Source organism: Grammomys surdaster, unplaced genomic scaffold, assembly GCF_004785775.1.
Source record: "Grammomys surdaster isolate TR1022 unplaced genomic scaffold, NIH_TR_1.0 373, whole genome shotgun sequence".
NCBI lineage: Eukaryota > Metazoa > Chordata > Mammalia > Rodentia > Muridae > Grammomys > Grammomys surdaster.
This window is the reverse complement of record NW_021604792.1, coordinates 10368350-10385419: the sequence shown is the minus strand read 5'-3', so window position 1 is coordinate 10385419 and position 17070 is coordinate 10368350. Positions and strand designations below refer to the sequence as shown.

General features: G+C 40.0%; 1 protein-coding gene across 1 annotated transcript in view; it reads right to left on the bottom strand.

The window, feature by feature from the left end:
- LOC114632421 (killer cell lectin-like receptor 2) overlaps positions 1-2767 on the bottom strand; it is a 31663-nt gene extending 28896 nt beyond the window's left edge. Inside the window, 4 exon segments of the mRNA XM_028780927.1 lie at positions 189-410; positions 1297-1326; positions 1329-1376; positions 2656-2767. Of these exon segments, the coding sequence (XP_028636760.1) occupies positions 189-410; positions 1297-1326; positions 1329-1376; positions 2656-2767 (412 nt within the window).
- Between the last annotated feature and the right edge of the window lie 14303 nt (positions 2768-17070).

Genomic DNA, 17070 nt, shown 5'->3' with positions numbered 1-17070 from the left:
AAGGAAGGAAGGAAGGAAGGAAGGAAGGAAGGAAGGAAGGAAGGAAGGAAGGAAGGAAGGAGGGAAGGAGAGAGGGAGGGAGGGAGGGAGGGAGGGAGGAAAGAAAGAAAGAAAGAAAGAAAGAAAGAAAGAAAGAAAGAAAGAAAGAAAGAAAGAAAGAATATTCTTGGTTCAAGATCCCCCCATACCTGTGTGCCATAAGCAATCTAAAATCACGTTGGTTTCTCTATAGCATTTGCTTTGTTCTCTTTTGAGAGAGTGCAGACAATCTTTAAGGACATCACACTCTAAAGACTTATTTCTTAACATTTCTTCCTTTAAGGAGATGTCCTTTTTCATGGCATGGTTCTCTTGATGGACATTATTTAGAGTTTTCTCCTGTTGATGTTTCTCTTGTCTGTTTTGAAAAACTAAAATTAATAGCAGATATATAACACCAAAAGTATTAATAATGTATAAATATTGAAATGAGATTAGAGATAAAGCCCACATTGATAATCAACACATGTCATTACTTCAATTGCTACTTAGACATTCAGAAAGTAACACTTAAAAAAAAAAAAAGAAAGTAACACTTTAGCTAACTATGGAAATGGAAACATCTATTTCACTCCATCAGCAACTTCAGTGTAAAGTATAAGATACAGCTGAATTAAATTATGGTGAAAATACCATATTTTCTGCTTCATTTTTTTCACACCCACAACTTATGAATAAATATTTAAGTAAAATATTCAGTGAATATTTAACACAGTCTGAAAATATGAAATAATAAACATGAAGAACCAGCACAATTCAACATAGTATCCAGATATGTAGTTATGAATTAGCACAGACTGAGAGTGATTTCCGCTAAAGATATGAAGAAATACAGTATGGCTAAAGCTTTAATATCTCTGTACAGATCTAGCCTATTTACTTAACCGTGACCTCAATATACATTGAGGAAAAATTAAAATGAAGTCATCATTTCTTTTGCACAGAAGTTTCTCACAGAATGTATACCTAAAACTCACAATCATCTTAGCTCATAAGGTAGAATATCACCAAGCCCAAAGAAAGAACATAATCACAAATGAGACAGAACAGAGCAGCTCCCAACAGCCCCAGAACTAACAGATTAGGTATGTAAGAGAACAGGACACTGTAGTGTGTCAGAAAAAAAATAAATGAAGTAAGAGCTATGTGGCTTATCCCCTGATTATAGGCAAGTTAATGGACAGAGTGTGTATCTGCATAATGTCTAAAGTAGTCACTTAAACAGAAAGGCAAAGAAGATGTATACCAGTTACTCACTGTGTGTCACCAACACTGCCACAGTTACCAGCAGAGGGTTCCGAGAACTATCACAATGAGCTTCCAGGGGACTGAACACTCTTAAATCAAACAAACCAAGAAAATTATGACTATGAGAAGAGCAAGTCCCATTACTAATTATACTTTTCCATTGATGAGAAACAATGGGATATTGATCTCTAAACATTTTGCAAAGGTCCGTGATACCAACTAACTGAAAATGTCCTTTCAAAACTGTAGATTTCTACCTAAAATGTGCAAAATCCTACATGTATGAAATTTAATAGGATGTTGATGTTTTTTCACCTATGGCCTTGTGTACTAAATCCTCCTGACTCAGCCTAGAAGGAGTTGGATGACAGGCTGTACCCTTACCCAGTTCTACAGGATCGAAAGTGCATCCTACAGAAAGCACTGGAGGCACAGACACACTCTAAGTACAAGACAGCATAACTAAGGATGGAGAGGAAGGAAAGAGGGATGGATGTCCTTGAGAACTGTGAGGAAACTGTGGCTGTTCTGGATCACACCTGTATTCAGACCCATCATTAAAGGGGCCTAGAAGTCAACACTGTTTTTCCATAAGTTCTACTTTTCTGTACAAAATACTAACAAACATCGTTATGTGTCTGAATTGTTCACAATGGGAAAATAAAGCTGCCAACTATCACACCAACTACATTAACGTTCTCAACTTGGAGTTCAACTCTGACACTGTATACAGAGTGAGCTGAAAAGGCAGACAGAAAAATGACAATTCCTCTTTTTCATTAATAAACAAAATTATTCTTTAGCATTTTCAGAAACTCACACTGGGGTTTATTCATTCCCATATCCCCTAGTCCTCTAATCCCCTCGATTCCTCTGTAACTTTATTCTCAGGAAGAGACTTCCTCTTCTGATAGAAGATTATTGCTGTCATGTTGCATTAGATGTTGAGGATATTTAAGACAATTAAAACTCCTTCAGCTGGAGTTACGTATTGTTTCTTCTGCACACACGTTTCATTTCTTTAAGATTAATTTCTCTAGCACATTTAGTGTTTTTTCAGACTCTAGTTTCTATTTTTAAAGGTTTCAAACCTTTTCATGACTAAACAAACAAAAGCAAAAGCAAACTGAAACCCCTCTTAATGGATTCTCAGATGTGACAGAATGCTTTTCTTCTCAGTTTCCATTCTCAAGAGCTTTTTAATTTGTCTCCCTTTGTTCTGCTCTGCCCATCTGGCTTTCTTTGTTACCAGCTAACAACTAGAAATAGGATTACTGTTTTCATAAGGGGCCAGTAGGATATTGTTTTCAATAGTCAAAAGTTACAATACATAAAAACGAGGTGAATTTAGACACTTAAAACACTTGCCTCTGTGGCCAGGTTCTCTGGGCCTTTGAGTCTCCTCAGGCCTCACTGGGCTCTGCAACCCTGAAGACTTATGAAATCTCACAGTTGTATAAGTGACCTTCTGATCAGTCATCTTGGGAGTATGTAAAGTATGATTTGTATTAAAATGTGGCCTCAAGTGATATCTAAAGAAAAAGTTAAAATGTTCGTCTTTAGAAAGGTACCTGGATCTGATGCTGCATTGGGGTGGGAAGGGGGTCAGGTATGATTACTTCCCTTAATAATCCAAACACCCTGACATAGACTGACTCTGATTTCCTCACACACAGGTGAGACCTCTTTGCATATTTCTGTTAAATCTGCTTATACTTCTAATAGCAACCATTATTAAGAAATATGGAAAGAACTTTAAAAATACTGATAAGTCATTACAATTTTGAAACAATTTCTTTGTTCAAAATGTTCTACATACATGAAAAGTTTAGGCAAAATTGCCACCACCATAAATCATTAAAACCCTTTAAAATTATCAGTTCAAGTAACAGAAATTCAAACATTCTTAAATAAATAAAAATTTTGCTTTGAAATTATTTATACATTTTGTTAAACATGTCAATATAAAAATGTAAGTCTTTCCAGTTATACGTAACTATCCAAATTTCCCAGACAGTACCTTTAAAATAATACTAATGCTAATATAGAATGCTAATATGGAAGATAATTAAAATTTGGGGTCCAAGTACATAAATGTTTCCTAAGTTGAAGTTCTAGCTCCTGAGAGTACAACCTCTAGCCACATCCTACATATTCCTCTCCAGGGCCAGCCTGGTAAGTAGATGCAACTAGGAAAGATCTTACTGAGTGGGATAACCCAGACTCAGAAAGACAAATGCCACATGGTCTCTGGCATCTGAGGCTCTGGCTCCAAGTCTTCAGATATTCCACCTAACATGAATACCTAAAAAACCAAGTAAGTGAAAAGGGACATTGTACGGGTGGAGTATGGGAGCAATGGGGAGGGGAATAGCAGGATATATCCTGAAATTTAATCCCAAATTACTCCACATATACAATCATTTCACATATTATATTCTAGCACATGATATTGCCAGATAAGGAGGCTATATGAAAGTAAATTTTGTCACTATGCTATTAACTAGTGCCCATAAGGATCCAATCTAATAATATAAATGATTAAATAACAAATATTTATGACTAGTCTTCCCACTTACATTAATAACTGAGATAATGTCCACAGATAATATGAAAATAAACTGTACTGATTAATTCTTTAGATCTTTAATGAAATTTTCTAAAATTATTCACATTTTCACTTGTTTCTTCCTTCCTTCCTTCTTTCCTTCCTTCCTTCCTTCCTTCCTTCCTTCCTTCCTTCTTTCTTTCTTTCTTTCTTTCTTTCTTTCTTTCTTTCTTTCTTTCTTTTTCTGTCTCTCTTTTTGGTTGGTTTTTTGTTCGTTTGTTTATTTCTTTGTTTTTAAGACAGGTTTTATTTGCATAGCCCTCAGCTATACTGGAACTAGCTCTGCAGATCAGCCTGTTCTCAAACTTACAAGAGAAACACCAAGTACAGAGGATTAAGTATAGTGTGTCACCACTACCAGCCAAGATTCCTTAAGAAAAAGGAATCTTCCCACTACAGAATTCTTTTTTAAAACTGTTATTTATTATTGTTCTGGTTGGAGTATAGCCTGTGCCACAGTACATGTGTGTCCAGAGGACAACTTTACCAAGTGAGTCCTCTCCCTCTACCTTCAAGTGGCTCCAGGGATCAAACTCAGGGATCAATCAGACTTGTGCAGCACGTACTTTACATTCTGACCCATTTTACCTGGCTCCTATTATGACTTCTTCTAAGTGACTTAGGTATAAACTTTTCTCACAGTTAAAGAGTAATGAACACCATAGATCGTCATCCACAATTTCTGAGCTCACAGCAGAAGTCACAGCACACTCAGAAATAAAATAACAAATGCAGAACTCCAGTTTTCACATACTCCCAGAGTTAGCCTGATCTAACACAACCAACATGGTTTTTCCATCAATCCCGCTGTCAAGTCACACTATGTAGAATTCTGATAGAAAAATAATAAAATCAGCTGTTACCTGTGTCTCTACTAGGAAGCAATTCTGGTGAAGGGAATTGATCCCCTAATTGAGGAACAAGTTCTGCTCTGTATACCCTCAGGGCTTCAAGAAGAAAGACAACTGAATGAGCTCTGAGTGATACTCTAGCTCATGATTTTCTGCCCCTCCTCTTGATCAAAGTGAAAGAGGAAACTGTCTGATAAAGGCTGACTCTGACAGCAAAGGAAAGGACCAATCTATTGTGCCATATGCTGCAATCAATGTCCATAATTGATATTTGAAGACTGAGAAGATAACACTCCTTCAGATAAAGTAAAACCACTAGAAAAAGGGGGTTCCAAAGTTCCCTTGCTTCTAATTTTATAATAAGCTGTTGGAAATTTTCTTTTTCTATTTGAAATTCTTTTCTTTCTCTTGAATTATGCTTATTGTACCTGTGTGTTTTATGACTACCTTTGAAAGGCATTTAAACTGTAAAATTTCTAGTATGTACCCTTCTAGTTTTTCATTTGTAAATAAGGTTTACTGTGGATGCTGATGTCATTCCATATATAGTGGTCTTATTGCTGATATTTTTATGATGCTGGGATATCAAATCTAAAGACACTGAGCATGCTCAGTAAATATCCTTCCATTGGGTCACAGACTCCAGATTTGTTTCTGGATTGGTTCAGTTGAAGGTTTTTGGTTTTCTTTCCGGTTTTTTTTTTTCTGATACAATTGTTACATCATACTTATTATATAACCAGGATGGCCTCAAACTCATAATGAGCTTGAGTTAGTCTCTTAGGTGCTGGAATCACAGCTTTATACTACTGAAGAGGCCAAAGCAGCAGGATGGACTACATCTTGTCCTCCAAACTTCTTTTTAAGCTGCTATCTTTAGAGTGACATGGCTCCTGCCCTTGGGCTCTGGGAAAGAGACCACGAAACATTCAAAATAGACATAACAGCTGTGGCCATCTTGCAACAACAGGAAAGCTGGTCACAACAACAGGATGAGTTAAGAAAACATGCATCATTCCCAGGTCAAGATGCCCCTTTTAGATGTGTGGTCTCTCCTTGTGGTTTGAACAAATGCTATGTGCCAATCAGTTTAAAGGTTAATGTTCCTTTACCCATTTACCCAATCATGTAATGCCAAGGCCTGAAAGCCCTTGCTTGCAAATTTTTCCCTATCTAAACCCTAAGCCCCTAGACCTGAGCATCACTTTCCTAACCTGTTGCATCAGGGAGGTTTGTGACCTGAGTCCGAACTTAAATAAAGACTCTCATGTGCTTACATCAGAGTTGTAGTCTCTGATGGCCTCTTGGGGGTTCTCAAGAACTGGACATAACACCACCACAACAATTTACACCATGTTTTCAAATGATCTTTTATAACTAATAAGCAATTCCACATTTTATAAATACTGATCAATAGAACTTTTCAAGCCACATATAGTTATTAATCACTTCTATATAGCATGAATTAAGTAATCAGGTGATGCCCTACATTGAATATTTAAGTTGTTTACACTACTTTGTTGTTAATTTGAAAATTTGCATGGTATATACTTTAGAACATACTTAGATATCTTATGAATAAAGTCATATGACCAAGGGAGATACACATTTAAAAACTCTGATAATGATTGTCATATGACCTCTAGTTCATTAGTCTAGTAGTTGGATGTGAAAATATTCACAATAGTAATTTTGTTTTTAGAGATAAGGTTTCTTCTGAGTTTCACCTATACGTTAAAGCCCAAACAGTTACATTTAATGCCAAATGATTGCACAAAAAATGAACATTTCAGAAATAATGATCTACTCTATGATGTTGCTAGAGGAGTCTATATTACAATAAAATTTATCTCTAGGCATTGTGACACATGACATAAACCCCAGCACTCAGGAGACAGAGGCAGGAGTATCTCTGTGATTCAAGTCCAAAAGCATCTACATAGAGAAATTCAGGACAGCCAAGGCTACATAGAATTTCGACTTATATTAATATATGAGGAGAGATTACTTTTTGTTTTTGAATTGTGTTTACTGAAAGTAGATATATATTAGGAATGTGTTAAGCAAATCACATTTTCATTATGATTTTCATGGTGTGTACCAAGCTACTTTTTAAGCCATACATATTGTTTACAATGAAAGTTCATTAGGTGGCTTCAGTGTTGTCATTGTGTTGATGCTGATAAATCAAACCAAGGCCCTGTGCATACCCTACAAAAGCTATACTATGAGCTACATACTCATTCTTTGAGGGTTTTGTCATTGATAGCTTGGCTGGTTGGTTGACTAGTTGTCTTCTTTTGACATTTTGATTTTGTTTCAGATGTGATAATGTTGTATAAATAATAGTGGCCTGAACCTCACTATGTAACCTAGGCTGGATTCAAACAATTGTGTTCTTTGGTATAATCATCCTTGGTTCTGTGTTACAGATACACAACTGGATCACTGTACACTCTGTGTGTGTGTGTGTGTGTGTGTGTGTGTGTGTGTGTGTGTGTCTGAGAGAGAGAGAGAGAAAGAGAGAGAGAGAGAGGATGAGGATGAGGATGATATGTAAGATAGCTTGAATATAGCTTGTCTGAACCAAACCTCATGATCAACCAAACATGGCAACACAGTCCTGTAATCCCAGGAAGCATGGGCAGGAGAGTACTCAAAATGCAAGGACAGCTTGGTTTGCTACATATTAAGTTCAGGACACCTAAAGCTATTAAAGGAGACCTTATCTATAAACCACCCCTCCTGTATGAAAGCAGAGATCATAAGACAAGTTTATCCATCATGTTGGTTCTTCTACTGTTGCCTATCTGCACATGACCCTTCACTTTATGTCATTGGCAAATCTGAGGTCTTATCCCACATGATGACACCTAACATTGCTGTTTTCAACCTCAGAAAGTCTGAACCCAAATAAGCTTCTTTTCATTATAAATTACTCAGCCTATTTTGCTGTTATGCAACTAAAATGAACCAACATACAAAATGAGCTAAAATATCTATCCTACAATGTCAAATTGTGAGTGACAGTGTTGTGGACTTGAATGTAACAAGTCTCAGGCAAACCAGTGAAGGATTGTTAGGTTAGATTTGGCTCTGGCCAAGCCTGTAGAGGGATTGCCTTTGCTAGATCATTTGACAAGAGAAGAATCATCCACTGTAGGTGGCACCATTTTCCTGTGTTAGGATCCTAAACTGTATAGATAGAGAGAGAAGGCTGAGAACAAACTCATTAATCACTCTTTGCTTCTAGCTACTTATGCAATGTGACCAGCTGCCTCAAGCTCCAGCTCCAGTGACTTCCCTATGGTGAAGAACTATACCCTTGAACTGTGAGCTAAAGGAAACCCTTTGTTCCCAACATTGCTTTTGTCAATATTTCTGTTATTTTATAATAACAGAAAAAGAACTTAAGACACTTGGAGTGGAGGTGTTTTTGAAGAACAGGGTAGAGACAGTAAGTGAAACAGGACCTAGGAAATCCACAGCAGTGAGAAACCATTGCTTTAGAAAAAGCCACTGATGACATAAGATCTGGAAATTCACATCAAACTGCCTACAAGAAGGTTAACACTGTTGAGGTGACGCTGTTGTTTTCTCATTTTCATCCTTGTCTCTGGTAGGTGACTCTTGTTCTCATAATGAACACTGAGCAATTTCAGAGCACGTGATCACTTGCATGCGTGTTGTCTGTGTCTTCTCATGGGAGATCTGTGAGCACACACTCTAAGTCCTTTCCTTCATCTCTGTGACAGCAGAATGGACAACAGATATGGTGCCACCAGAGTGCTTGACAAATGAGGACAAGAAAGTACACAGAAAACAAATACAAAGTGAGAACTTTTCAGCTTTAGAAAGAGGCAGAATCATACTAAAAGCTGGATCTTTGAATAAAGCAGCAGTTGCAAAAGCAATTTTCTGTTCATTGAATAGTTCTGAGTTTCTGAGGAAAATAAAACATATTTAAATGAAGACAATTGCATTACAAGATTGTGGCCTTTCATATGAAAGTGATTAACACTCACAGTGCAGTTCTGAGAGCGAAGTGGAACAAACTAATGGAGAAGATTGAACTGCATTCCCACCAGCTAATAAAACAGAAAGATGAGAAGCCGAAAAAATGTTTTTCATTTTCTTAAATTTTTTTCTTCTAATCTCACTTTTATTTTTTTCATAAATCATGTTTTTCATTTTACATCTCAATTGCAGTCTTCCTCCCTCTTCTCCTCCCAGTCCCACTCCAACAAGTCCCTTCCCCTATTACTCCCTCCCCTTGGATACCATCCTACCCACCCTGAAAAATCTAGTCCAAGCAGGACTAAACATATCCTCTCTTACTGAGGACAGACAAGGCAGCTCAGTTAGAGGAACAGGATCCACAGGCTGGCAACAGATTAAGGGACAGCCCCTGCTTTAGTTCTTGGGGCACTTGAAGATCAAGCTGCACGTCTGCTACAAATGTGTAGAAGACCTAGGTCCAGCCCCTCTGCGCTATTTGATTGGTGGTTCAGTCTCTGTGAACCCCCATGAGTTCAGGTTAGTTTACTCTATAGGTTGTCCTGTGGTGTCTTTGACTCCTCCAGCTGGCTCAATATTATCCTTTATTCTTCCACAAGACTCTCCAAGCTCCAGATAATGTTTGGCTATGGATATCTGCATCTGTTTCCAACCACTGCTGAATGAAGCCTCTCAGGAGGCAGTTATGCTAGGCTCCTGTCTGCAAGAACAGTAGAGTATCATTAATAGTGTCAGGGGTTGGCTCTCTCCCATGGGCTGGGTCTCAAGTTGAGCCAGTCATTACCTATTCCTTCAGTCTCTGCTCCATATTTATCCATGTACATCTTGCAAAAAGAATAAAGCATGGGTTGAAGGTTATGTGGGTGAGTTGATATCCCCCTTCCTTCCACTGGAAGTCTTGCCTGGCTGCAGGGGGGGGGCACTTCAGTCTCTATATTCTGAACTAATAGGAATTTCAGCTAGGGTCACCCACTTAAACTCCCCCTTAGCCTCTCCCATTCCAGGTCTCCAGCTAGTCTCAGAGTTGCCTCCCACTGATTTCCATTCTCACTCCCATCCCTCTCCCCACACCTGATTGCAGTCCCTGCACCCACTTTCCTACCCAGTTCTCTCTTTCCATCCACCTCCAATGACTATTTTGTTTCCCCTTCACTTCTATGCAAAAACATCCACTTAGACACAAACATGAATATATATTCAAGCATATATTTACATTCCAGGCTGCCTTGCTGCAAAAGTCATTTTTATTTGGGAAACCACATAGTGTGCCCACTCACTTCTGATGATGCAGCTACCTGGAAGCTGTGTACATCAGTGTAGTCACACCTTCAAACTGTCTGGTCACACCCTCAGCCTTCAGCAGTGGCTTTATCATTTAGCAACCACAAGATGCTCTTCATGCCCAGGCTGAGGAGGTTACCAGCAGCCCACAAGAGAAGGTTGGTTTGAATCACAACACTGGGAGGAGCTGCCAATCTTTAGTAGCTGCCCACCTTTTGCTGCTTTTCTCCTGATGTGAAACTTTCTCAACACTGAACTTCACAGCTGTTAGGGCAAGAAAACCAAAAAGCTCTATTTTCAGATTTCCTGTGCCCATTACCACTCAGTGTGTCCCAGCATTTATAATTACAGCTATTCTAGTGGTCTGTATTATCTGCCTATGCACATAGTCCTTTCAGGGACAGAAGCACTAAGAGTGAGGAAATGAGAAAGACGCTTCAGGAACTCAGTACCAATGATAAAGGGTCCCCCAAAAGGGTTTCAGACAGTTGTCTGGGATAAAATCCACTTAGAGGCTGAAGGAGACAGTTAAGCACTGATCCATAAATAAGCCTTTGCCTCTGCAGCCCCTGCTCTCTTACTATGCTGCAGTTCAAAGGAGAAACTCTAAGCATTTCCCCAGTTCCACTGCATCCTTTGTGAGTCTGCAGATCCAGCTCACCCTCAAAACACTCTTTCTTTTAATTTTTTTTCCAACGCGTAGTCTGATATAGTTCATATGGATACAACTGACTATAGCTGAGAAAGTCCTGGACTCCTGATCCTCCTCCCTCCAACAAGGGAATTCTTGATTATAGAGTATGTCACTGAGCCTAGACCTTGTAGCACTCTTTTAATTTTATTGTGTATTTTTTTCTCATTTTGACGAGATATTTTATTCTAGCTCACTATCCAGTAAGCCTAGGAATAGAGCTATTTTAACAATCAAGCAGATTTATGATTCAACTTATAACTTAGCCCTATATAATAGCTCTCATATATTTAAGTGAAAACCAAATACACTGAAACTAATAGAAGAGAAAGTGGGGAAGGGCCTCTAATACATGGGCACAGGGGAAATTTTCCTGAACGCCCGTGCCCCTTGACTGACTCCGTCCTGGGAACCGCGGTCACAGCAGAGAGAGAGAGCCCCGAGGATGGCTGGGTCAGATAGAGCTGAGATCCAGCATGCTGGCGGGATGCGGGGCGGGTCACGCCTGTGTACCGCAGTCGCAGCTGACTCCCCGGGAGTCCCACAAAGACTGCTAGAACAGGGAGTGCAGAGAGGGAGCCCCAGGGACTGCTGGAGCAGAGAGCACAGGGACCACTGGAGCAGAGAGAGTGCCCCACGCGAGTTTCCCACTTACACAAATGAGTCCAGAGTTGCAAGAGACACGTGGAATTGAAGACATGTGGATTTATTGACATGGTGAAGCTTCTGAATGATGGAGCTCTCCCACAAAATGCCAGAAGGGGCTTCTTTATATTGGAAGGGGGAGAGGGGCAGGGCTAGGGCCTTTAGGTAATATGTAAATCTTGAGGCAGAGAGCTGTTCCCCTGCCCTCTACCTGTGCCTTATGTGACTCACTGCATGTTACATGGAGAAGTCGTATTGGGTCTCTGGGTTCTGGGGGTGTGGCCAAACACCCCAGGATTTCCACAGCCCCACATCCCATCCTGTTTTCTTTCATAAAAGGAGGGGAATCTCTGAAGGTGGAGATATAATGTAGGTCACATGTGGGGATGTTACTCCCATGTGACAAATGACTGTGGGCCCCTCTGTGGGGGGGGGGACTGTGGAGGGCTTGAAGCTGAGAGAGCCAAATGGCTGGGAAGACTCCAAGCGCCTTCCATCCCAGCAGCCCAAGGCCAGGGTGCCGGGGCTTCTAGGACTCTTCTACCAGGCTTTCCAGCCTTTTTCTCATGACTCACTGCTCCACAATTACCTCTCTTAGGAGAGGTGTCATCTGTAGTGAAAATTTTGGATAAGGAAGTCAAAAGAAAACACTACACAGTTCGGGAGGTGTAGCATAACCAAGCCAAGGGTAATGGGAATTGAGGGTTGGGTTGGGAAAGCAAGGAGTCATTGAATAAATTAAATACATATTGTACAATTCGAGAGTAATGACATCTGATTAATCTAAATAGACATTATGATTTCCTCACTAACATGCCATTTCAGCTATGTGACTTTGGCAAGAGTTCATCTGTAGCTGGAAAGTCTGGGTTTGTCTTCCATCTCAGTGTGTGTTTCTGTGTCTTGGAGAGCATCTCTGGGTCTTCAGTCAGATGAGATGACTGGGAGAAGGCAGCTGGGCAGTTCCAGAAGGTGGCGCTGTCTTGGAGTCAGCTCATCTCTGGAGTCTGAGGTCTGGAGAGATGTCTGGAGAGGAGGCAGCTTGGCAGGTTACAGGAGGTGGCGCTGTCTTGGCATCAGCTTGTCTCTGCTGGATCTGTGGGTATAATCACAGGGAAGCAGCATCTCCGGCAAGGAGATGTCTGGAAAGCCTGGATATCGAGCATTATCCTGGATATCTGGAAAGGCAAAAGTGTTTGAAGAAATTGGATGGCTGAAGGAGAAAACATTGTGTTAATAGTATCTGGGATAGGCATCCACAGTTTGTCTGTGAAGGAAAATTAGTTGTTAATTAAAAGCTGAAAGAGGGTGGCCAGCATGTTGATTTAACCTGTAGAAGTAGATTTAGATGATTTTCGAACCTTGAAGAAATTTTTAAAAAGTTGAAGAAAGTGTTGGACATATATCATGAGTATTAGAGAGAAAAGGAAATATTAAAATAAAAGGCAAGAAATTTTTGGTTGAAAAGCACAAACGTTATTGTAGGTATCCTTGTTTGGGAGAAGCCGGGGCATTCCCCACTTTGTTTTTCTTAGAGAAAAAGAGAGGCTAACTTTCAAGAAAAGCTCAAAGCAAGAAACATAGGTGTTTGATAGGAAAGTCAGAAGGAGTAAAAGGCTGTGTAAAACTGAGCCATGGCGGGGAGACACGTGGAGGCTGGCTTGTAGTTGGCAGTTCTTGGGAGCTGGCAGGCAGTGTGCAGTTTCTCCAGGCTCAGCCTGGAGTTTTTGGTTGTGAGAAAGAAACTATAAGGTAAATAGGGGCAAAGGGAGCAGATTGAGTCTCAGACCCTCTGATATCTGGCAAGCTAGCTGGGCTATAGCTGGCTGCAAATGACCTAGAAGGTGAAGTGGGGAAGGGGGCAAGCAGGGAACCTGCCCTGTTGCTTCAGGCGAGTCAGCTGGACTGTAACCAGCCGGCTGCAAATGGCGGAGGAGTGGGGGAAGTCTACACTAGGCTAGCAGGCAGCCTGTGAAAGACTGATCCCCTGAGGGAAAAATCATTGGGTACTAGAGTTTAAAGCCATTGCTCTTGAGAAGCTAGCAGGCAGAGCTTGAAAAGCTGACCCCTGGGGGAGGGGCAAACCCCTGCTGGCAGGCAGAGCACGGGAGATTTTTGGGGGGAGGGGTAAAGAATAGAGATTAAGGAGTCTCTGCCATCTTGTAGAGAACATGTGGAGAGAGAAACTAGTATTTTGAACTAAGCGGGAGTTAGACTGTAGTTAACAATTAGAGAAAAGACGTTAGCCAGGAACACGAGAAGGAGAGAGAGTGGATATGGAGGATGGATGGACAGAGATGTAACTTACGGTTCTTGCAGGTGCCATCAGGGAGCGCTTCTGGAGCTGGCTCTGTACACATTGTCTACCACTAACGGGGGGGGGGGGGGAGATTAAGGCCCGTGCACCTTGGGAGCGTGTGGGCGTGAGGTTGTCTACGTCTCCTGTCTAGAACAGATGTCTCAGGGAGGCGGAGATCACCTCAATGGAGTAGAAAGCTTGATACTCGGGCAGGAATGAATTCAGCAAGATTTCACCAGGCATGGACGTAAGACTCTCGAACATCTGCTCTGGGCCTCAGACACCGCAGGGGGTTGACACGTGGAATTGAATACATGTAGATTTATTGACATGGTGAAGCTTCTAAATGATGGAGCTCTCCCACAAAATGCCAGAAGGGGCTTCCTTATATTGGAAGGGGCAGAGGGGCGGGGCTAGGGCCTTTAGATAATATGTAAATCTTGAGGCAGAGATATGTTCCCCTGCCCTCTACCTGTGCCTTATATGACCCACTGCATGTTACATGGAGACCTCGTGTCAGATCTCTGGGTTCTGGGGGTGTGGCCAAACACCCCAGGATTCCACAGCCCCACACAGAAGTACAAAGCTCATACCTGGCACACAGACATACATACAGGAAAAAAAGCTATGCATATAAAACAAAACAACTGAAAAGAAATGTTCACATACAGACCAGCTTGGCACTGAAATATTTCCCTACACACTTCACAGCACACAGAGGTGCAGAACCTGGAGAGTAAAAAAGAAAACATGCACAAATTAGTAAGATATTAAGGGAGAACCTGCTGAACACATCATTTTCACCAGTCTTTCTAACTGTTCTCTGTTGTTGCTTTGTCTGTGCAGTGGTAAAATTCTCAAGACCTTATGGAAGATATTAACATCATAGTAGCACCACATCCAAAACACACCCATCTGTGTATTGAAATTCATAGATCCTTGGTGTGAACAACTGTATGGTAAGATCTGTGACAAATGAAATATTTCCATTAAAACACACACACACATATACACACACACATCACACACAAGAAATACTATCCATCTCAGACTGAGTTACAAAGACAATTTATACCTCAGAATTAAGGATGATGAACAAGAAAACTGATCACCATAAGCTAGGGAAGCACCATGAATGTATGTAAAGACTGCTAGGGGATGGATCCCAAGAAAAGGGAAAAAGAAGAGTGGAAGAACAGAATAAGCACATGGAACAGAAGTGTGGTTATTGTTTATCCAAGGGAGGAGTAAAGTATAATGCTAATCTGCCAACCTCACTACAGAAACAAAATCTCAACACAAAGTAAGCAGTATAGAATGCTTTCCAAAAGGCATTATCTAAAGCCTTCCCCAAGTCAATAAAAGCCAGCTCAAACAAAAGACAAGAAAATCATAGATGACAATTTAAAAAATTAATTAATTAATTAATTAATAAAAAACTAACACCTTGTGAACTGACCAGTAACTGGGTTATCAGCATTCCCAGTAAAAGACGACCATGATGGGACTACTCCAAATGTTGAGAGATGACTTCTACAAACTAGCAACTAACTAGGTCTTCCACTCTCCTTATTGATTCAACGTTGTTACCCTTTTAACATGTGGAGACCTAGTAAATTTTAAATTTGTGTGTGTGTGTGTGTGTGTGTGTGTGTGTGTTCCTTTGGTTCTCTCAACTAGAATAGTATATACTACAACCATTTTCTGTAGACATTCCCAGTTATGACTGTCTTGTTCTAAAAAGGTTCTGATTGTTTTTTTTTTTAGTAACAGCCAATAACTAGCAAAGAGACACGACAAAGAGAACAGGTTTTTATCTCTTTCTCCTTGGACTGATAGTTAAGTAAAAGAAATGGTGGTAACATGTTTTATGCTTTGCATTCACCAAGGTCTTACATTTGGAAACATATATTCATTTTCACATAAGGAACGTGAAGGTGATGAGCATTGTCTTGCACAATGAGAAGTAAATCAATGGATTTTATACAGTAAAATTAGGAGAAGGACCACACATTTATGAGCAACAAAAGGAACCAGACAGTGTATCATGGCAAACACAGTACTAAGCCAGGACCTTCAGCTACACTGACCAAAACCATCAGCCATCTGGCTATTTAAACTAAATCTACATTAAACACTATGATAAATAATAAATGAAAATATCAAAATATCAACTCTACTGAGTTAAGTGAAAAATCTGCAGCACAGAGTTATTGTGTAGATAGGATGCCAATGTTAACATTTGTCACGAGATTTGAATACTTATAAAGAGCTTCCAATTTAAAATACATACATACATACATACATACATACATACCTCAAGGATATCTTCAGACTCAGATCATCTCATGATAACCAAATATTTTAGAAAATAAAATTTAAATCCTGCAAAGAATAACCTTTCAAAAAATACAGTAGTGGCTTTTTAAATTTCAAACCATAATGTAAGGCCAGTGTTTTCTCCATGTCATAAACAGAAACAAGCCTGGTGTGGTGGCATACATTTATCCCTAGCACTCAGGAGGCAATGGCAGGCAGACCTCTGCAAGTTCAACATCACTCTGGTCTACATAGTAAATTCCAGGCAAGCCAAGGCTGTATAGAGACCCTGCTTCAAGTAAATACATAGATTAATTAATTAATAGAAAACATTTTTGAAAGAGAGTTACATTGGCTAACATCCATAATTTTAACACCTAAGAGGCTAGAAGCAGAACATGTGAAAAAAGCCTAGGCTATACAGTGAATTCCAGGCCAGTGAAATGAACAGTGTGATACCCTGTTTCAAAAAAATAAATGAAATGAGGAAGAAAAGAAAAAGAGAGAAAACTACAGGCCTATTTGTTACAAATGTAAGCACAAACACTCTTTAAAAATACTACCCAGAAATAGGCAATGGAGAGGAATGTCACGACACATTTACATCCACGGCACTCATGAATCTTTTGTTGCTTAGAGTTTGTGCACGATTGACCTCATTAACTCTCACTCATAGATGGAAGCAACACAGGAGGCCGAGTCCTGCTAAAGGAGCTACTGTTTCTCTATTGATTCTGGAGGAGAGGAAGTCCCTGACTTCTCTTCTGGAGCCACTACTGAATTACTCTGGCTTTAGTGGATAGCCCTCCCTGACCAATCACTATTAAAAACAAATTCCTTGTGGCCTTGACTACAGCCAGATCTTATTGAGGCACTTTCTTCTCTCAGATAACTCTAGCTTGTGACAAGTTGACATAAAACAAGCCTGAACAATGATACATGAAAAGGGGTGCATCTTTGTTAAATTGATGTTTCAAGACCTACTGTGAGTATATTTTATTTGACCGTTGTCACCATTGGTGCACTTTTATGACATGGGTGTGGAGGCTTAATATATTTTAAATGTCAAGGA